This window comes from Octopus sinensis, linkage group LG11 (assembly GCF_006345805.1).
Source record: "Octopus sinensis linkage group LG11, ASM634580v1, whole genome shotgun sequence".
NCBI classification, from domain to species: domain Eukaryota; kingdom Metazoa; phylum Mollusca; class Cephalopoda; order Octopoda; family Octopodidae; genus Octopus; species Octopus sinensis.
This window is the reverse complement of record NC_043007.1, coordinates 74860089-74883630: the sequence shown is the minus strand read 5'-3', so window position 1 is coordinate 74883630 and position 23542 is coordinate 74860089. Positions and strand designations below refer to the sequence as shown.

The 23542-nt window shown below is 34.0% G+C and overlaps 1 protein-coding gene across 2 annotated transcripts in view; it reads right to left on the bottom strand.

Annotated features, from left to right (window-relative positions):
• LOC115217695 (ryanodine receptor) overlaps positions 1–23542 on the bottom strand; it is a 323697-nt gene that overhangs the window by 165897 nt on the left and 134258 nt on the right. For both annotated transcript variants that reach the window (XM_036507726.1, XM_036507727.1), the window contains exons 7-13: positions 10215–10327; positions 8897–8993; positions 8209–8302; positions 7220–7294; positions 6433–6589; positions 5025–5192; positions 4140–4261 (exon numbers count right to left, since the gene is read on the bottom strand). In XM_036507726.1, the coding sequence (XP_036363619.1) occupies positions 4140–4261; positions 5025–5192; positions 6433–6589; positions 7220–7294; positions 8209–8302; positions 8897–8993; positions 10215–10327 (826 nt within the window). The remainder of the gene's footprint in view (positions 1–4139; positions 4262–5024; positions 5193–6432; positions 6590–7219; positions 7295–8208; positions 8303–8896; positions 8994–10214; positions 10328–23542) is intronic.

The following is a 23542-nucleotide window of genomic DNA, read 5'->3' as shown; positions in this document are numbered from 1 at the left end:
CCATATGCATAAAGTAACATTTACAGTTTCAATGAAAATTCTACAATTCATATATATATATATATATATATATATATATATATTATGGCGATGTACTTGCATAGCAAGTGACCTGATCTGAGATTCTGTGCTGGAGCGAAAACAATTGCAGTGTGGAAGATGTTTATAAGCCATTTAAGAAACACTCAAAATCCGTTAGATTCACTTCAACATTTAAATTTAATTTGTCAAAATATTTTCATCGCTTTGAGAACACGACTTGTTCACTGACAAAATTCCGTGCTGCATCTACATATATATAATAAATTAAAATGACAAGGGCATAAGAAATTATGTCAAGAATGTCATTAACATACAGTTGTTTCTATTTTAAGATTCAATGCACAACTGCTCAACTATGAGTGCATTGCAGCTTATAGCAGAAACAGCTGTAAGGTAATGAAATTCATGACATAAGTTCTCATTCCCTTCTCATTTCAATTTCTTACTACTGTTCTGTACTTGACTAACAATTTGCTCTGAAGCACATATATACAGAGTTTTGGCACCTGGTTATTAGTATTGCTATGCCTAAGCAAAGTAATAATAATAATAATCATAATAATAATAATGATAATAATAATAATAGTAATAATAATATATGAGATCACCATGTCGTGCACACATGGTTGTGATGCATGTACCTAGTGTACTCTTATCAGACAGGTAGTCATGATGGGTATACTGGGCTTTGTATATTTTACCCCAGTGTCACTTTGATGGCATGCACTGCTCTCTCACTCAATAATAATAATAATAATATAATAATAATAATAATATAATAATAATAATCCTTTCTACTGGGGGCACAAGGCCTCAGATTTATGGGGTGGGGACTAGTTGATTATATCGATCCCAGTGTTTCACTGGTACTTAGTTTATTGACCTCAAAAGGATGAAAGATAAAGTCAACCTCGGTGGAATTTGAACTCAGAACGTAGCGATGAGCAAAATACCGCGAAGCTGTTCATCCAGCATGCTAACAATTCTGCCAGTTTGCCACTATGATAATAATGATAAATATCATCATCATCATTTAACATTCTTCATCCATGCTGGCATGGGTTAAATGGTGTGATCAGAGCTGGAGAGCTGGGAATGCTGCACCAGACTCTAGTCTGATTTGGCATGGTTTCTATGACTGGATGCTCTTCCTAATGCCAACCACTTTACAGAGTGAGCTGGATGCTTTTACATGACACCACATGGCTGCTTTTCCATGGTGCTGCATGGGCACATTTATGTGATGCCATATGGGTGCTTTTCTGTATCACCATATGGGCAACTATATATAGTGGGTGTATATATATATATATATATATATACATACACATATTATATTGTACATATATACATACATGTGTGTGTGTATGTATGTGTATGTATATATATATATATATATATATACACACACACACACACACAATACTTGTACTTAATCCCTGTGGATGATTATTTTAAGCATTAACAATTCCTATACATATTTACCAGAGTAGTTTTGATAACAATAAATGTCAGCGTTACAGAAAAACCTGTGTTAAACATTATATTTGTTTTTGCTTGATTAATGAGTGTTTTTCTTTGATATTAAAAATCTCCATAATTATATTGCTGATTACAAAATATTAAAGATTTATCACTTGTAACACAATTACATTTGCCAATACATTAATATCACAATGTATTGATCTTAGATATTTTCTTGACATTTGAGGCTTTCTCTCTTGAATAACAACACTTAAATTTTTGTTTTAATGATTTCAAGTTATTAGATACTGAGTAGTTTTTGGAAAGCTACAACAGAATTTACATAGATGCATATGGCAATAATGTGGAGGCACATGGCCTAGTTGTTAGAGCAGTGGACTTGCGGTCAAGGGATCATGGGTTCAAATCTCAGATCGGGCAATGTGTGTGTTTATGAGTGAAACACCTAAGCTCCACACAGCTCAGGCAGAAGGTAATGGTGAGCTTCTGCTGACACTTTCACCACAACTTTCTCTCATTCTTTCCTCCTGCATCTTGCAGCTCACCTGCGACAGACTGGTGTTCCATCCAGGTGGGGAACCTATATGCCAAGGAAACCGGGAAACCAGCCCTAATGAGCCAGGCATGGCTCGAAGGAACAAACAACATATAGCAATAATAGATTGATAGTCAGAGACCAAGTTAAGAATATCAGTTTTATAATTACTGATATCGTGCATAAATAACTGGTTGGCAATAACTGGGTAGATCTGGAAGGACATTTAACATTTAATTAGCTTATCATTCTTTTATTCTTTTATTGGTTTTGACCATGCCAAGATACTGCTATTAAAAGAATATATGACCACAGAGAACCTCTCAGTTGAGATGGCAAAAGACTGAGATACCTGGTGCCTTTCTGTACTCAAGAAGACCCATTCTCCACAGCTGAAATGTTAAGGCCACTCCCCCTGGTAAAGATGATTGGTCTGCAAGAGTCCTGCACTGGTGCCACGTAAAAAGCACTTGTACAGTGTGACATCAAAAGTACCCAGTACACACTGTAATGGGGATGGCATTAGGAATGGCATCCAGCCATAGAAACCAAGCCAAATCAAACTAGACTAGAACCTAGTGCAGCTCTCCAGCTTGCCAACTCTAGTCAAACCATTCAGCTCATGCCAACATGGAAAACAGACGTTAAAGGATGATGATGATGGGAGGGTTATGAACCCACAGCCCTCAGATTAAAAGTCTGACACTCTACTGACTAAGCAAAAAACATTTACGTTGCTACATTTTGTCATAAATGGGTTAGAAAACGTCTATTTTACGGTTTTTATATTTATAGATGACTAAGTATAAACAATTGCAGTGTGGAAGGTGTTTATAAGCCATTTAAGAAACACACAAAAACCGTTAGATTCACTTCAACATTTAAATTGTCAAAATATTTTCATTGCTTTGAGACCGCGACCTGTTCACTGACAAAACTTCATGCTGCATCACACGAGATGCAGCACAAAGTTTTGTCAGTGAACAGGTCGCGGTCTCAAAGCAACGAAAATATTTTGACAAATTAAATTTAAATGTTGAAGTGAATCTAACGGTTTTTGTGTGTTTCTTAAATGGCTTATAAACACCTTCCATGCTGCAATTGTTTTCCTTCCAGCATACGATCTCATATCAAGTCACTAGCTATGCAAGTACATCTCTGTAAAGTATAAATAATAAACTTGATAAATAAAGACAAGTTGGGAAAATTAACAAGCTTTATTAAATTCTAACATCTTTCAACTAAATACATAGCCATGAAAATGGACCTCATGAGTTGATGTTGATAAATAAAATATAATCTTTTTATTTCATGTAATTCTACAGATATCTTCAAACAGACAACACAAACATAACAGATTTATTATTGTCAAGAAACTTATTCATAAAACATTCAGAAAGAATACCTATTATTGGGTTGTCCGGAAAGTTCGTGTCGATTTTTAAAGGAAAGAAAAAGGTCAATAAATACTTGTCATTACATTTTTATCAACCAAATATGAACCATTTTGTTGCACAATACATCTCTATCTTTTCTTTAATTTGAAAATACCCTCTTCCCAGAATTGAGGGGGTTTCATGGCAATGAATTCATCAAGGTATCTTTTTATGTCATCCAAGGAATTGAAATTTTTACCATTAAGACTATTCTGCAGAGACCTGAATACGTGGAAATCTGAAGGAGCAATATCTGGTGAATATGGAGGGTGGGGTAACACATCACAGCTGAGCTGCAGCAATTTTTCTCTGGTTCCCAAAGTATCAAGTGCTGAAAATGAACTTTCTTATCTTTCATTTTAAAGGGTTACAGAATTAACACAGATTATAAGAACATAAACCTTCTTCCACGAAAAGGTAGCTTAAACTGTGCTCTAAATGGAGGTATAGTCAAATCCTATTTCATGGAATCAACCATGTTCTAAAATAAGTTGAAAGGTAAGCTGCTATAAATCGGCATGAACTTTCCAGACAACCCAATACAATATATTTGTAATCTCAGTCATAATATTTTTTAAATTACCTGAACAACTGTCTGTATTACAAATTTAATTTGGGAAGAAGAAATATCCAGAACTTACTTGTTGAATCTATGGAAGAGGGACTGACATTTCCTGATAACTCTAGCAGACCGAGATTCTTCTTCTTGGGCTCTGCTCAATGTAAAAGCATCATCCATGTGTCCTTCAAGTAACAGCACTGCCTGAAAACAGTAAACATTTTCACAGAATAAATAACTTGGTAAATTAGCCTCTAATAATAATTTACTTGGTTAAATTCAAATAAAAAAATTAATGAAGAAAAACATTAGCGTTATAAGATTTTGAATTCATTTGTAAACAAATATAAATGACAAAATAACAGTGGTCTTATTTTTGAAACTTTATATAGAAATTCTAAAGGTTCTAGAATTCATAAGGCCAGTTACTTAGTTTCGATGGTATATAAGTGATTATGATCACATCATTCCCCCTGAACAAGATGCAAGTCTGTAGCAAGGTTACTCATTTACAGTTGAATGGACTGGAGCAACATCAGATGAAGTGTTTTGTTCAAAAACACGATGCACTGCTCAGTATGGGAGTTAAAACCATGATTGCAAGATCATTAGGCCATGCACCTTCACATAAAATATTTAAGATGTGTGCTTTGTTATATGTGTGTGTGTATATGTTTGTGTGTCTGTGTTTGTCTCCCCACCATCGCTTGACAACCGATGGTGGTTTGTCTATGTCCCCGTAACTTAGCGGATCAGCAGAAGAGACTGATAAAATAAGTACTAGGCTTACAAAGAATAAGTCCTGGGGTCGATTTGCTTGACTAAAGGCGTTGCTCCAGCATGGCCTCAATCGAATAGCTGAAACAAGTAAAAGAGTAAAAGAGTATATGATATTTTTGATTTTGATTTTTCCAGTTTCAGCTAATGAGCTGTGGCCATGCTGGGGCACCGATATATTTTACTTTACCTTTTTCTCTTCAACTCTCCCCACTCCTCTTTTCTTGGTTTCATAGGTCATGTATGACAGCCATAGTCCTGATGCGCAGTGCTGAATAAAAGTCATGGAATCTCCATATTTGATATCTGCTTTTCCCATGCCTTCATCTTCTCTTCCTTCACTCTGTTTTTTCTCATCCTGTACAAAAACATTACAGACAGAAAAGAAAAATTGAAATATTTGCAATGATATTTTTTAAATCAATTTTTAAAAAATGTTGGTTTTTTTTATTTTTGAAGTGGCCTTTATTTCTTTAAATTACATATTCTTTTCTACTCTAGTCACAAGGCACGAAACTTTGGGGGAGGGGGCCAGTCAATTAGATTGACCCAGTATGCAACTGGTACTTAATTTATCAACCCTGAAAGGAGGAAAGGCAAAGTCGACCTTGGCAGAATTTGAACTCAGAATGTAACGATAGACGAAATATGGCTAAGCATTTCGCCTGGCGTGCTATCGTTTTTGCTAGCTTGCCACCTTTAAATTACATATTAAAACTTTAACATTTGAACTAATCATATCTAGCCCAAATCTTTTGCCTGTTTTATGTTGAAACTGGCTGGGTTTGGCCTCTCACACCAACTCTATAATATCATTCTAAAAATAAACTATCTTATCATCAAAATATCTATAGCCTGGGGCTTTAGTAGAAAACACTTGCCCAAAATTCCACAAAGTTGAACTAAACCCAAGACCACGTGACTAGGAACTGGAACTCCATCAGTTACAGCAATGAGGGTTTCAGTTGATTTGACCAATGGAACAGCCTGCTTGTCAAATTAACGTGCAAGTGGCTGAGCACCCCACAGATATGTGTACACTTAAAGTAGTTTGCTGAGATATCCAGTGTGACACACAATGTGACGAGGTTGGCCCTTTGAATTACAGATACAACTCATTTTTACCAACTGAGTGGACTAGAGTAATGTGAAATAAAGTGTCTTGTTCACGGATACTATGTGTCACCAGATATCGATCACACAACCTCACTGTTGTGAGCCAAACACCCTAACCACTAAGCCATGCATCTTCACATTGATTGTAAGCAAGCTTCTTAACCATGCAGCCAAGGTTTTTAATCTACGTATCACTTAGAGTCTTATTCAATTTTGATATTTACCATCAAGTTAACCCTTTTGTTACTGTATTTATTTTGAGATGCTCTGTGTTTCTTTCAATTACTTTAAATATAATAAAGAATTTAGTAAAATAACTTAGTTATCATTAAGCTAGTATTAGGAACATAAATTGTGACTAACGTTTGGTGTAAGATTTTAATTCAAAACTTATGAAAACAAGACATTTGTAATACAGAGCCAGAGGCGTTTTCAGCCGGGTTGGTAAAGAAAGGGTCAAACAATAACACTTAAAGACTTACTTTAGTCATCAAAAGAAGAAATGTGGTTAGCTCTTCTGTTGCTCGGTTTCTGTGAACTGTTACCACTTGGTTATCACTATGTATTGACAAATATCTTCCAGAGGTAATGTGTCGAATGCGGCATTGGGAACCCCAGCCCAAGAATCCTCCCGACCACCTGTTAAAGAAAGGTAATTATTGATTATGTCACCTTCATAATTAAGTTGAAATGAAGATTGAAAATTTAAAAAACTATAATTGGAAGAGAACAGGAGAATGGACGTTTCTTAATTACATGATTAAATTTTTTTTAAATACCTATATTTTAATCTGAAGATATGATATTAGCCTGTTTAGTTCGTTGTTTATTTATATATTATGTATATTTTTTATAGTAAATAAATTTAAGAAAATATCTTTTGGTATATGCAAATGACACAGTAATGAATTAAACTATCTATCATACTTTATGCATAAACACCTTTGATGAGTCAGTTACGGTGGTATTTTTTCTTGAGATAACATTTTTTATGGACTTGTGTTAAAAACACAATAAATATCAGATACTGTATGATATTTGTGTTTTTAATATATCACGTCCACTGGAGATGTTATCTCAAGATAGATGCTGCAGTAACTGGCCTATCAATGGTGTATATACATACAGTATGATACATAAATAGTTGTTCTTTAATTATCTTTTCATAAATTATCTTTTCTTTAATTCTTTAAGAAGTATTTTGAATCTATGTATTTGTGACAAAACATGGTATACTTAATTAAAATTAAAGAATAAAATTCCACTTACTTTGTTCTGATGTGTTCTAATTGCCATAAAGACCTTGCATGGCTACAAACAGCACCAGTTTCATACATCACTGCACTGAAGTTAGAAGGAATTCCAGTTGAAATAAATGAAATATATTAAGGTGGTGGTGGAGAGAGGAGAATAGGAGTCTCACTCAAATGAAACTACTGTATTTGATGGCATACAAGGTGCTCTTTATTTCTAAATCTTATCTCAAAACAGAAACAACCCACCCCAAGTCTTATATGTGAAGTTGGGCCTCCCATAACTTTTAATGCCCTAAAAACATGTGTCTAATATGGCTGTATATCTTTTAGGCCATCAAATATGGTATGTTTTACGAAGCAATTAAAAATAGGATCTAATTTAAGTATAGTTGAAAACCACTTTGATATTAAACTATTGAGTATGAAATGAAATGTAATTTAAATAAGAAATTTTACAACCAAGTAGAAAATAAGGCTATATTAATAAAATAGGATTTACAAAATAATCTAGAAAGATGAAAATAAGTGAAGTGGACTGTGCACCTAAGATCATCATCTTTGTTGCCATTTAATGTCCGTTTTCCATGCTGGCATGGGTCTGATAATTTGACCGAAATTGGAAAGCCAGAGGACTGCACCAGACTTCAGTCGTCCATTTTGGCATGGTTTTCTATGGCTGGATGCCCTTCCTAATGCCAACCACTTTACAGAATGTAGTGGGTGCTTTTTATATGGCACCAGCACAGGTGTTTATTATGTGACACCGACACAGGGGAATTTTATGAGGCACCAGCATGGGTGCTTTGTGTGTTTTATGTGGAACCAGCACCAATGCTTTTTATGTGATGCAAGCATGGGTTTACATGGCACCAACCTCGATACTTTTTACACGACACCATAATAATTAAGGTGTAAGTATTAATATACTTATATTTTAGAAAGACAGAATGATGTGAATAAGCTGGTGTAGACTCAGTTCAGTAACAATTAAAGAAGACTTACTTGTCCTCATTTTCACTCCCTGATCGTGGTATTGTAAGGCATTCATCCATATGACCGTGAAAAAGTCTCACTACATCTCCACCAAATACAAATCCTGAAGTGACATAATAAAAAATAAAGACATGAATAACAACCACAGGAGGTTTATTTTTATAATATATAATCTTTACTATAATTGCATGTGAAGGAGTATAGTCAAGCAGTTATGGTGTTGTACTCATGATTGTAAAATCAAGGTTTCAATTCCTAGACTGGGTGGTATGTTATGTTCTTGAGCAAAACACTTCACTTCATGTTGCTCCAGTCCAATCAGCTGTAAATGAATTCCAGCAAAACCTAGGGTGTTAAATCTGCAATGGACTGACATCTTGTTCCAGAGCAAGGTTTGTAAATCTCAGTCACTTATAAAGCATGGAAACTGGGTTAAGCTCCAGCCTTGTGAGTTCCTAAACTGCACAACACACTCACTTAACTTTTATTGTAATAAATCTTACTTGATATACAGTTGACAAGTTAGCATGCAAAAAAGAAAGAAAACAAGATATATATACAACATTTGAAGATTGTATTTTAGGATAGAGAAGACAAAAATTATGTTTATGAAAATTTTGCAAGATTCTTGATGTAAAATGTGTGAAACAAACAAACAAACAAAAAGATTAAGGCTGTAAAACTAAGTGAAACTTACCAAGAGACTTTAATCTGATTGCTCCTGAACACATAGGGACCACTGTCCATAATGTTTGTTGGAAAGATGCAATCACACTCACCCCGTAACCAATGTGCTAAGGAAAAACAAACAACAAAAATAGAGTTATTTAAAGAATGTTTAAAAAGTAAAAGCTATTTTAATATACATTTCTGGGATTTTAACAACATATTTAATCTTCAATATTTAATCTGGGTTTATTTTGCCAGGGTCAACATTACCTTTCATTCTTTTGGGGTCGACAAAATAAAGTACCAGTTGAACATTGGGGGACAATGTAATCAACTTAACCCCTCCCCTGAACTTGCTGGCCTTGTGCCAAAATTTGAAACTAATATTTAATCTGAGTTTGGCTTTAAACTGCATCCAGTAGTGGGGCCTTAGTTTGGGAGTTCCAGGGTTTTGAGGGGTGTGAAACTACCTCTTAGCCACTATTGTTTCTAGGTCTGAATAGGGTAGTGAGAATTGAGCTAGTCTTCCACTTGTGGTCTCTTATCCACCATAACCATCTTAAGCTAGTTTCAACTGCCATGCCTATTTTCCTGATGGCTTTCTTAAGTTGTCTGGGTTCCAGGCCTAGATTCTGCAGGAAACAACACACTGATCCAGATGGAAATTTGTGGCAGCTGATTTTCAATGGAAAATGAAGCCTCATGCCAGCCTCATCAACTAAGTCCTGATATTTCGATTTCTTTACCTGGTGGAAATATGTCTCTCCTCCCAAGGCTCTGTGAGTTTGACCAGGATGATCATTTTTATATTCCTGAAGAGCATGCTTTACTGAAAAGTCAGAAACTCTCCCTCAAATCACATCATAGTATCTTTAGCTATGCACTTAAATATTTTCACTCATGCACAGACACTCATATATTTTATACACTTATAATGAGCCTCTTAGGGATGTGATACTCTCAAAGTTGTTTTTTTAAAAGAACATAGATTTTTGTTTCCTTCATAATTTTTATATAATATTTCGAAAATATATTAAAACAGCAAATATTTCAAAAGAAAAGCATACTTGGAGTATCAGTTGAATGACCAGAAACATGTAACTCAGAGTACTGGAATTATGAACCTTTTAGTTATAATGTGTTAAAGAATATTCTACATTTATGTATTGAGTTTTGTAATTTTTTGCTTCTCAGTTAATAAACAGAGATTTATACACATACGCACACACTTATATATACACACACACATACACACATATGTATGTGCACACACATACACATGTATGTACGTACACATGCACACATACAGATTCAAACATTCAATGTAAAAATAATTTCAATCTCACCAAATATCTTTCTGAGGAAACGCTGACGAGGATAAGGTCATCTCCCACACGCACTTTCTCACCCTCTGATCTCTGTTTGGAAGCAGGATGTATCGTCCACCAACATGATTCACCTACAAATAAAGAAGTGAAAATTTTAATATGAAATCAAGCAAATAAGTTTGTCTTGGTTTCTCTTCATATTGTATCATTAAATGTTTGCATTAAAATGTTAATAGCTCTTGCTATCAGATATTAAAACTTCATTAAGTAAATATATTTTCACTGAAATAATTGGGACTAATATTGGTACAACTGTTTGCTTTTTGAAGTATATTTGCCACTTAAATGTGGCTAACCACTAAGGGTGGATGCTACTGTAGTGTGTAGCCCCAGGAGAACATCTTCTCCAGTTGGCTATTGACACACTTTCTGTGCCTTATCAGTATTTATACCTCGTTCAGAGATTTATTATTGTTTGCTTTTTCTTATTTCTTTTTGTAAGTCATCGTTGTTTAAGCAACTGAAGCAATCCTCAGACCAGTTCCAGTCTAAGTCAAACCATTTTCCTTCTGGAACAGAATTATCCCAATGTGTCTATATTAAGATGGTAGGGTGTAGTTTTGGTGTGTGTGGGGGATTTGGCTGTTATTTCTAGTAGGTGAAGCAACAATGTACTGAAGAGGCCTTGGTCAAGGATAATCATATCCCTTGGGCATGGGATCACCCAATGGCTAAAGGTATGAAACTGAAACCCAATCTCTGGTATTGATTTCTATAAAACAAATATGATAATGAATTTATTTCCTGTTCTCTTCCTGCAACCCGTATCTAAAAAAGAACAAACAATTCGAGTTGAGGAGAAACCAAGTCTCCTGGCTTCAAGTGGATAGATCTTTCCATAGCTAAAACCAAAGTTTTGAAATATTTTGAAGTTATATTGTACATTGTAGAACTGGGCAATGATGATGACCTTTTAAATTCTGTTTTAACGAGTGCGAAGACATGTGGCTTAGTGGTTAAGGTAGTCAGCTCAAGATCATAAGGTCGTGAGTTCAATTCCCAGTGACACATTGAATCCTTAAGCAAGACACTTTATTTCATGTTGCTCCAGTCCTCTCAGTTGATAAAAATTAGTTGTACCTGTAATTCAAAGGGCAAGCCTTGTCACATTCTATGTCATATTGAATCTTCCTGAAAGCTATGTTAAGGGTACATGTGTCTATGGAGGGCTCAGCCAGTTTTATGTTAATTTCATGAGCAGGCTGTCCTGTTGATCAGATCAACTGGAACCCACATCATCAGTTTTTTTTGTTTTTTGATGAGTCTGGTAGTAATCCGGTTGATTGAACATCTGAAAACTCACTGTCAAATTGTCCTGACTGAAATATATCATCATCATCCTCGTTTAACATCCATATTTCCATGCTCACATGGGTCAGATGGAATGTTTTGAGGCAGATTTTCTATAGCCAGATGACTTTTCTGTTATCATCTCCCACCTGTTTCCATGAAAGGTATTATTTTTTCCATAGCTAAACATGTTTTTCACAGAAGACTGCAAATGAAGAACATTGCTTGTCAAAATGGTAAAGCTCTTTGACATGGTGCCTAGACAAGGACACACACACACACACACACACGTATATGACAGGCTTGTTTTAGTTTCCAATGACCAAATTCTCTTACAAGACTTTGGTCAGGCAGGAACTTGTCCAAGCGCAGCACAGTAGGACTGAATCTAAGAACACAGAAATATGTTGTGCTTGAGAAGACTCGGCAAGTGCAAGTAAGACCATAACCTTGTGGCCTATGCCAGGGGTGTAACCAGTCCACTTATGCGTGCCTTTCCTTCATTGGACACTAAACTCTGCTTGCGAAGACCTGTTGAGGTAAGTGAAATCGAAATTGAAATCAAGTTCGATGACTGGCATCCATGCTAGTGGAGCGCTAAGAGCACCATCCAAGCATGATTGTTGCCAGAGCAGCCAACTGGCTTCTGTGGCAGTGGCAAGTTAAAGCACCATTCGGGCATGATTGTTACCTGCGTCGCTTTACTAGCACTTGTGCTGGTGGCATGTGAAAAAAACATTTGAGCAAGGTTGTTGCCAGTGCCGCTGGACTGGCTCCTGTGCAGGTGGCACATAAAAAGCACCATTTGAGCATGGTCATTGCCAGTACCACCTGAATGGCCTTCATGCCGGTGGCACATAAAAAGCACCCACTACACTCTCAGAGTGGTTGGTGTTAGGAAGGGCATCCAGCTGTAGAAACTCTGCCAGATCAGATTGGAGTCTGGTGCAGCCATCTGGTTCGCCAGTCCTCAGTCAAATCATCCAACCCATGCTAGCATGGAAAGCGGACATTAAACGATGATGATGATGATGATGATGACATGCTTGGAAAGTAAGCTTCTTAACAATACAGCCTTGTTGTAGTTTCGTTATACTATTTATTTTTATACTTATTTGGCTGAAGAAACCGATGAAAAAAATCTCTACCAATATTACATTTAATTTACAACTAATAAATTCTCAGAAATGTGAAAAAGAAAACCCTGATGAATTTTAGGAATTAAACATTTTATTTGAACTAAATATTTTATAAGTTTTTACACTGAAATTGATATTTATTTTATTTGAATTGGAACAAAAATGAAGATAGTTATACACAGAAGACTATATGTATAGTTATATTCTAATATCTACTGTATAACATGTAAGTTTTTGCTTTATATCTCCAAAAAATATAATTATAAAATTGAGATTTTAATGACGTGATTGTTCACTTTTAGAATGTCATTGTAGGGTAGACGTGAGAAGCCACATTTGGCCAGTTTGAATATAAAACATAGAATATCTAGATAGATCTGGTTAGGATGAACATAAAACAAGTAAAATATTTAGGCCAAATATGGTCAGTTTAAATGCTCAAATATTAATAGGGTTCCTTGTTTCGATTTTGTTAAAAATAAGATTACTTTGGTTTTTAAATATGGAAGATAATCTTTTAGCCTCAAATTTAGATTTAATATGATGCAACAAAATTTATGTCTTTGACATAAAATAAAAATATAAGCTTATTTCAAATATCATAAATAGCAAATATTTAGGAAAAAAAAAAGATGAAATTTTCACTAATATTTTCAAAATTTCATTTAATATCTGGCAAGAAAGAAACAGTATATCTTCACATTCATGAAACATTTGTTGCTTAAATATGATGAAAGCACAAAGAGAAAAAAAAATTGAGTAATAAAAAAAAAATATTTTTTACATGAAATTGCAAAGATAAAGATGGAATTCAAAATGGTTGAGCACTGAAGATGCAACACAAAGCAGATGAAAAGTGAAAAGAAAAAAGAAGCATGAGAAACCGATTCTCAGTCACAAAAAAATATAAAAGAAAAAAAGAAATGTTTCGGCACTAATGATGACAGAAAAGCAACAGCTAGCTCACCAAATATGAAGATTAGAAAACAGAGATTGAAACGAAACCTAAAGAGATGTCGTTGCTCGCAATGAAAACAATGAGAATAATAGAAAATAGAAAATAAAAGACAATGGTGATGATGATGGTGGTGGTGGTGGTGGTGGTGGTGATGATGATGATAGGAATGAGAGAAAAATATGGTAAATTACATTTTATACTAAAACAAAATTATAAGGAATAAAACAGAATAAAATTAATAAGTTGGACATAATAAATAAATAAATAAAATTCTAAAATGAAAGTTATATATGTATATATATATATATATATGTGTGTGTGTGTGTGTGTGTGTGTGTGTGTGTGTGTATGTATGTATGTATGTATGTATGTATGTGCACACATATGCATATATATATATATCAAATTAGGAAGAAAGCACAGGAAAATGAAGAAAAGCTTTTGTTTTTATTGTTTCTGCTTCAGAAAACAAAAGCTAATGAAGGAGAAAAAAGAGAGAAAAAATTATATATAAAAATATATTTGTGCGTGTGTGAAAGCTTTTGTTAATGAAATGAAAAAAGAGAAAATGAATTATTAGGTGAAGCTATTAATTCAAAATCGTTTTATTCTTGTAAAATATTAACCTCTATAAAAACATAGATTTCAAAATTGACACCTAATTATCTGCTATACAGCAATTAGCTAGCAGTAATTGCAAGAACAGTCACATTATTCAGTCACATTATATTTATTGGCAAAACTTTGCTTTCTTTAGTGTCAGATATTATCAAAAATATCTAATGATGCTGATGTACTTTTATAATAATTTTCATCACCAGCCTTACTTCTGCCAATTTTTTTCCTATACTCATAAACAATCTTCTTGAAACCTGTTATTTTCATTAAAAGTGAATGAAAATTGCAGTAAAGATTTTAGCTACCAACTTTTATCCGCAACTAAAATTATGCCCTTAGTTAAGAATTTTTAAATTCTTTTCAAAATATCTCTAGCATTTTTCAATTTCAAAAAATAGCCAGAGAAAAAAAAAACACACACACATCAGGTGAGTTTTTCTTTTGAAGGAAGTGGAAACCCTTCAGTTTCATAACAATTAAGATCTTGATATTATCCAAGAGCAATAGGGCAGCAAGCTGGCAGAAACGTTAGCATACTGGGCAAAATGTTAAGTGACATTTTGTTTGTCTCCATGTTCTGGGTTCAAATTCTGTCAAGGTTGACTCTGCCTTTCATCTTTTCGGGGTCAATAAAATATGTACCAGTCAAGCACTAGGGTCAATGTGATTGATTTACTCCCTCTCCAAACTTTCTGGCTCTGTACCAAAATTTGAAACCGCTTTTATCAAAGAGTAATATTACTGTTTTGAAATGATAACAAGGATTAGAGGTTCAGAGTTAAAGTGCTAATCCTGAGATTATGAAATCCAAATTTAGAAAAGAAAGAAGGTTAAATGAATGATCAAAAGAAAAGTACCAGAATTTACTGATGCATATTGATTTGATTATTGATCATAGAAGCATATTGATTGTAAGGCGCTGGGTGATAATTTTAACTTTTACTTTTTTCAGTTATTGGAATGGGACCGTGCTAAGGCAGCACCTTGAAGTGTTTTAGTGGAACAAAACCATCATAACACCTACATTTTTTATAAAGTCTGGTACTTATTTCAGCAATGTCTTTTGATGACCTGCCAAGTTATGGGGACATAAACAAACTGACACAAGTGGTGACAACCCCCCCACACACACACACAACAGTGTTCCACACAGTTCCTATCTACCAAATTTCATCAAAATGCATAGGTTGTCCCAGGGCACAATGCTATGAGATTGAAGCTGAAAGCATGTGGATGCAAAATGAGCTTCTTAAGCAAACAGTTATGCTTGCATCTATGCTAAGGAGAATTTAAATACAAAAATTATATTAATCAGCAGTGGAATGACAAAACTTGTACTTCTTGGTAATGGAATATTACTTGTAGTATTTAGTTACCAAGGTCACTTTGTCATTAATTTTTTGAGGGTCAATGCAGTAACATTCCAATAAAGTACTGGAATTGATTTATATTCCCATACTACATCCCAGAGGTGTTCTTAAATCTGTTTTAGCCTTCATGACCACAGTCATTCTGGACATCATCTAATTGTGAACGGAATAATAATGGATGTTGTAAACTTAGTTCAGTTTCCCTCGAGTATACTTTTAATGAATTTTCATCAGATGTCTCCAAACAGGACAATAATTATTTGATAAGCTAATGTAGTCATTGACCAGCATCTGCAAAAAATCTGCTTGTTTTGTTTGGTTTTTCTCTTTCTGATCATGTAATAATTTCTATGCTTAAACCTTCAAATGTGTGAACAGAGTAATATTTTCTTCTAGTTATATGGCAATTTCATGCTTTCAACCTTTTGTCATTGACACTCAGCATGCCAACAGATTATAGTTGGGATTCTTTATATTTCTTCGTTCTTGCCCTGTCATTTTTAGAGAAGAAATACTGTTTTCTGCTCCTATTAAGCTTCTAAACAAAGCCTCCTGCTATTTACACATGCCTGCTTTGAAGCACAGCCCCTGCTATTTTCCTTCTTTCTTTTTTTATCCTATACACAACTATGCTATGAAGGTAATTGTTGATGGTTCTCAGGTATACAACAGTTATTCTTAAACCTATAACATGTTGTTTATCCTCTAAACCAATAAGCTGGGTGTGTTGCCATATTCAGTTGTATGTTATTAACTTTGTGAAGGAAAAACAAATTATTTTTCTAAAGAAAAGAACTGAAATCGAAATTGCAAATTTGATAAAAAAACAAAAAAAAAGAAAATATATAGATTTAAAGAATAATTAAATCTAAGATATGTTATGCTGAATCCACCACATTGATTAAAGCCTATTCACAACGACATGATTTGACTGTTTTTACTGATCTATTCTAAGCAACTAAGCCTTTGATTTTCATACCTTACTACTTTATTTCATTAAGTGATATGTTTGATCCTCATTTACAATTGAAATATACAGCTTCCTATGTTGAATACATTTGAAAAATACTTGTACTGTCATGGCAAAGTGTTTTCTTTTGTTTAGCAAGTGCATTTTTGCATAGCATTCAATTAGATTCTAGCTATTCTTGAAATAACTTCTCTGTACAATTCTGTATCTGTTGCCTAATACCTATTAACAGATAACCTGGTTTACACTTTAAATTAATGGAAGAATTGTAACAGAATGTTGAAACTTGAGAAGAGTTTAAGTAGCTCAGTATGAAGATGCCAAAGACTATCAGGAACAAGAAGGGGCACAGCTTATAAATTAGGCAATGCACCTTCTTGTCACTTAGATCTTTCTCAAGTTTCAACATTCTCTTACTTCTTTTCTTGAAGAACTGTTGCCTGGTTATCAGTAGCCTGACAAACAGCATATGTTTAATACCACACAAATGACTATAATAATGAAAAGATAGAAGACAAAGTCTGAAAATAGATCATTAGCAAATATAATAATTTACTAAACACCCATCTAAAATAAATCCTTTCAAAAGATTGTAGTTGTGGATTTTGACACTCATCATACATTCAAATGTGATTCTTGTATTGTCTACTAAACTGAAGCATGCAGAGCAGTGTCATTGTCTTCTTAATCATTAGCATAATTGCACAATAGTATCTTGCAGATGGCATCTAAATTATGATCTCTGATAATGGTTTATTCTTATTGTTTCTTTCTTTAGATTATTATCCTTGACTTTATAGAAAATTACTGCAGCTGACCTATTATTCATCAGTTCTTAGCTGACAGTCATTTAATCAATACCAGATCTATATCATTACAAAATCTACATCATTGACTGTAAAAAGAGCCAGCTGATGAGAAATTCTAGCTTCCTCCTCCATTTATGAAGACAGAGGTAATAATAATTTCCACTCACCAACAAAGTCACCAATGTCATTGCAGTCAACTAATTAACAGAAACAAAAATAAAAAAAAACAATTCAAATCAAGAAACAAAAGTAAAAAAAAAACAGTGAAACAAGCAAAATAAATAATGAACAAAAATATAGACAACAATGATAAAACAGAAAACTGACAATTTTTCATATCAAACTCAGAAACATAACAGAGACAAAATTACAAAAATCAATTGCAAACATCATATTAGTAACATCACATCTCATGCTGCACTCATCAAACAAGGTAGCAAAACAGCAAAGGACATGAAAATGTTCCCGTTCACCATTTGTGTGAGGTCAGCCATTGCGAATATAATGAAATGTAGAAGCACAGTTAATTAGGATAATTATTGTAAATGACAAAATTTACATCCTTTGTACTGATATATATATATCTTTGTTCTGCTTAACAAGTCATACAGATGCTGGGTCTTTACACTTTACTTCAAGAATATTATTGTAGCTAGTAGGTACATGCCTAAGCTTAATTGTTTGAACAGAACTATATCAACCGGGAACATTAATTATATGATGATCAGTTATATAATATAATTATTACTGTCAATGAATTTGCTACAATCTCTTTTTCTTAATTACACTGATTATAATTGGCTTCAAAGACTTCTGAACTTCTTCAAAGACCATGGAATGCTTAGATGTCCATGGTATATATTCTACTTTGTGGCATAATTTGCAGCTCCCATTACTAATTCTGCATTACTCCATTACTAATCTCTGTATGGCTTCTAACCTCTTTCAACATGTATTATATAAGTGATTACACAAGAAATAAACATTTGTCAAGCATCAAATTTTACACCTGAATTGTTAACCAAATATTCCTCTATTTTCCATATTATTTCCCCAGAAACCAAATAATAGTAACAGTAAAACGAATATAATACATATAATATTATATAGATATTATGTATCTTATATATATATATATATATATAATATATATATATATATATATATATATAGATATATATATATATATATATATATGTATATATATATATATTATATGTATATATATATATATTATATATATATATATATATATATATATGTATATATATATATATATATATACACACATACATATATATATACATAAATATATACATATGTACTCATATATATATATATATATATATATATATATATATATATGTACACACACATATATATGCATACATAGTGTAATGTAGTATATATACTTAAATATATATATTAGGTCATTTAATAAATAATACAGTTTTTTCAATTGCATGAACAATAACAATTGCATGTCAGAAGGGGACAGGATAAACTACCTGGATCATCTTGCTATAAAAGCAGGTAGTAATTTTACCTTGTCCTTATTCTTAGTACAAGTTTTGAAGAGTGCAGTTCGATTTCATCAAATATTTTTTCAAAGCTATAATGGAAGTGACAAAGGACCATATTTGGAATATTTTATTTTATGAGTTCAGTAAAGACAACAACAGAATGGAAAGTGTGAGGAATATTAATGCAGCTTTGTCCTGGAAGATCTGTAGAGCTCATTGATGACATCCTGCAAATCATGGAGGAATAAAATCCCATTGTAACTGTTGAGGAACTAGCAAAGAAGCTTGGATTTGGTCATCCAACCATTTATCGACACTTGCATGCCATCAGAAAAGTCAGCAAATTAGGTCAATGGATACTTCACAAACTTTCCAAGTCTAATTGCATGCAGAGAGTAAATGTGTGCTCTTCTTTGCAGTCACGAGTCATGAATGAAACTTTTTTTGGACTGAATAGTGACTGGTGATGAGAAATGGGTTCTCTATAAAAATGTCAAGTACTGAAGGTAGTGGGCAGGGAAAGGAGAAACACAGGCATCCCAGGCTAAAGAAGGTCTTCACCCACGTAAGGTGTTGTTAACTGTTTGGTGGAATATGAAAGGTTTAGTCCACTTTGAACTTTTAAACCCAAACCAAATGATAACAAAGGAAATCTACTGTGAGCAGCTTCAGCTGGTTAAGCCAGAACAGTACTGAAGGAGTATTTTTCGTCATGAACAAGTGCATTTTAGAAGAGGGGCCTTGCAAGATAGATGGAAGAACATTGTTGATAATGAAGGAAAGTACATTTTAGATTAAAAAGAACTTTATCTTAATTTTGAAAAATAAAAGAACTATAAAAAACGGCATTATTTATGGAATGACCCAATATATATATATATATATAAATACACACACACATACATACATTGTGTAATGTAGTATATATATATATATATATGGTATAATATATATAATAATGATCACAGTTCTATAAAATAAATTGTTAATTTGATCAACTATCTGTGATTTGCAGTATAAGGGCAGTTGATTGATAGAATTGGTGGTGTGACAGACAAAATGCTTTGTAGTATTTAGTTCTGTCCTTTGATATTTGAGTTTGTATTTTTTGGGAGTTGATTTTTTCCTGCCATTCTTCTGTAATCAATAAAATAATTTCCGGTCAAATACACCATCATCAACTCCTGGACAATAATTTCTCAGTTCCTTGAGCCCATAGAGCTGGCTACCTGGTCTTCATAGTAAATAAGTGACTCAAATCACTCATATGCTATGGACACTAGTCCATTGCAGGTTACACATTGCTGAGTGAACTGGAACAATGTGAAATGAAGTGTTTTGCTCAAGGGCACAATACACCACCTGATCCAAGAATCGAAACCCTGATCTTGCAATTACAAATGAAACACTCTACCCACTATTCAAGTACAGGAATTGATTGAAATCACTGTACTATCCACCAAAATTTGAACTCGTGCTAGAAACAATTATATATAAAGCATACAATATTTGAGTAAAGTGATGAGCTGGCAGAATCATTAGCATGCTGGGCAAAATGTTTAGCATCATTTTGTCCATCTTTGCATTCTGTGTTCAGATTTTGCCATGGTCGATTTTGCCTTTCATCCTTTTGGGCTCGATAAAATAAGTACGAGTCGAGCACTGGGATTAATGTAATCAGCTTATTGTGAAATTACTGGCCTTCAACCAAAATTGCAAACCAATATTAAATATTTTAGTATCTTTTGATTGTTGCCCACAAAAAATCGATCCATAATATATATATATATGATACTCCAATAACTCTAAATTAAACGATATTCCAATAACCCTAAATAAAATATGATGTTCCTTATAACTACATCCAGTAGCAGATACCCATCACCCCTCACTTATACAACCCCTTCTCTGGTTACCCATTTTGTATCCCCAAAATTCTTAGTTCCTGCACTAGTCACTATATCCAGTTTTTTTTTTCTTTCTTAAGGCTTTGCTCCTCTAAAATACCATTCCTTTCCATATTTTTTTCACAGCTTTGACTTGTAAATTGGTCACATCAAGGATCTGTGAACAATATGTGAAAACTATGGTTGCATCTTGACCGTCTTCCACATCAAACTAGTGAAAAAAGGTTGGTAGTCAATATTACACTTAGTTGGTGCAGGTTGGCAGTGTAGTAAGAAGCTTGCTTCTCAGCCACATAATCCAGGGTTCAGTTCCACTGTCTGACAACTTGAGCAAATATCTTCTGCTATAGCCTCAGGTTGACCGAAGCCTTGTGCATGGATTTGGAAGACAGAAATTGAAGAGAGCCTGTTGCATCATCATCATCATCATTATCATTTAACGTCCGTTTTCCAAGCTAGCATGGGTTGGACGGTTTTGACTGAGGGCTGGCAACCAGATGGCTGCACCAGGCTCCAGTCCTGATCTGGCAGAGTTTCTACAGCTGGATGCCCTTCCTAATGCCAACCACTCCAAGAGTGTAGTGGGTGCTTTTTACGTGCCACCTGCATGGGGGCCAGTCAGGCAGTACTGGCAATGTATGTATATATGTGTGTGTGTCTTTGTCTCTGTTTGACCCCAACACTGCTTGACAACTGGCATTGGTATGCTTTCATCCATGTAACCTAGCAGTTCAGCAAAAAGAACGACAGAATAAGTGCCAGACTTGAAAAAAATAAGTACTGGGTTGGTTCATTTGACTAAAAAATATTTCTAGGTGGTGCCCTAGTATGGCTACGCTCTGAAACAATTAAAAGTTTAAAAAATAGAAGGTACACAAACTGGGAACTTTTCACAAAAACATTCAAACCAAACAAACTTTTTACCATGCTCTTCAGAGTGGGTTTGTGCTATCACATGCTGTAATATTTCATTATACCATGCACGACTTTTAATATTAAAAAAAAAGAGAAAGATGATAAAAGTTTTCCAATTTATTCGAGATACAAAATTCTCTGCATTAAAATACTTCACACTCATTGTAACTTTTATGGTCAAGCAGAAGTCTGCCACCAACTTTGGCTATTCTTAAATCAATAAAACTATTGTATGCAGCAGCTGTATTTCAACAACTGTATCTTCTACTCTAACAATAATAATACAACAGTAGCATTGTCTTATGCTACAAGACTTTCAGTAGAAGAGACTGGATACAAAATGATATAAACCTGTCTTGCCTGCCAGTTGCATCACATACACAGAACAATTAAGTGTACACTACTCACTTCATGAGAACTTACCACTTTAGTTATTGACCTCATAATTGAGGATCAATTGAGCCATAAGTTTTCAGTCAAACAGCCTTTTAACAGCAGTTTGTACTATAATTGTTGATCAGGTCTAGTATAGCCAACGAATTAGATAAAAAAATGTTTGTGCCCCAGCATGGCTACAGAACTCTGGTTGAAACTAATAACTGAGTAATAAGGAAATTTTGTGGAACTGATTATCAGATTAATGTAGGCCTTCATGGGTTGCCTTTATCAGTGTTTACTCTCATGTAAACATTCTGACCTGGCCTCTGGTCTGAATATCAGTTGATATTTTGATATCCTTCTTCTCATCACACTAACTTATGTTATTTTGATATTTTGATATTTTGATATCCTACTTCTCATCACACTAACTTATGTTCAGTCACTTCTTCCTCTCTTTCTAACTAAGGCATTCAAGTTTTCAAAGAAAAAAAAAAAAGATTGCAATCATGATACAAAAGTTATATGAATGATAAAGAAACTTATACATAGTCATCTATGCATCATCATTAATGTATCTTTTATTTGTTTCAGTCATTAGACTGCGGCCATGCTGAGGCACTGCCTTGAAGAATTTTTAGTCAAATGAATCAATCTCAGTACTTATTTATTTTTTTAAAGTCTAGTACTCATTCTATCAGTCTCTTTTGCTGAACTGTTAAGTTTTAAAATAGTAACTTTATCCAAATTGACTAACATATATTTGTAGCATGATTGCAATTTTGACTGAATAACATTTTAAAATTTAAATAACAAAAATAACAATTGATATTAGAAAACAAAAAATTTAGAGTATTTAAAAAATATCATCTCTACATCTAAATGTTCAAGTTATAATGTTTCAAACTCTCTCTATATATAATGCTTTGTACTACATTTAAAAATATTCTTTAAAAAATTGCAGTCACTTAAACCTTTTCGTTTTTCTCATTTCATTATATCATTCCCAAAACCATAACGATAAACATTGCCCTTTTCAAGCCTAGCCAGGCTCATGGGCCCGGTTTCCCAGTTTCTGTGGTGTATGTGTTCCCCCCAGCTGGACGGGATGCCAGTCCATCACAGCGTTACTCAAGAAACTGGAAGAGAGAATGACAGAAAGTACAACAGGGGTCGCCCAAACCCAACTGCTGAAGCCTCGTGGAGCTTTTAGGTGTTTTCACTCAATAAACACACACAATTCCCGGTCTGTGAATTGAAACTGCGTTGCTCTGATAGCGAGTCCACTGCCCTAACCACTGGGCCATTGCACCTCCACATATCATTCCTATTATATCTAAAATTTACAAACCAAATATTGTTTCAAGGTTTACTTATTATAGTTGCTTAACCCCAGGTTGCCTCGAATC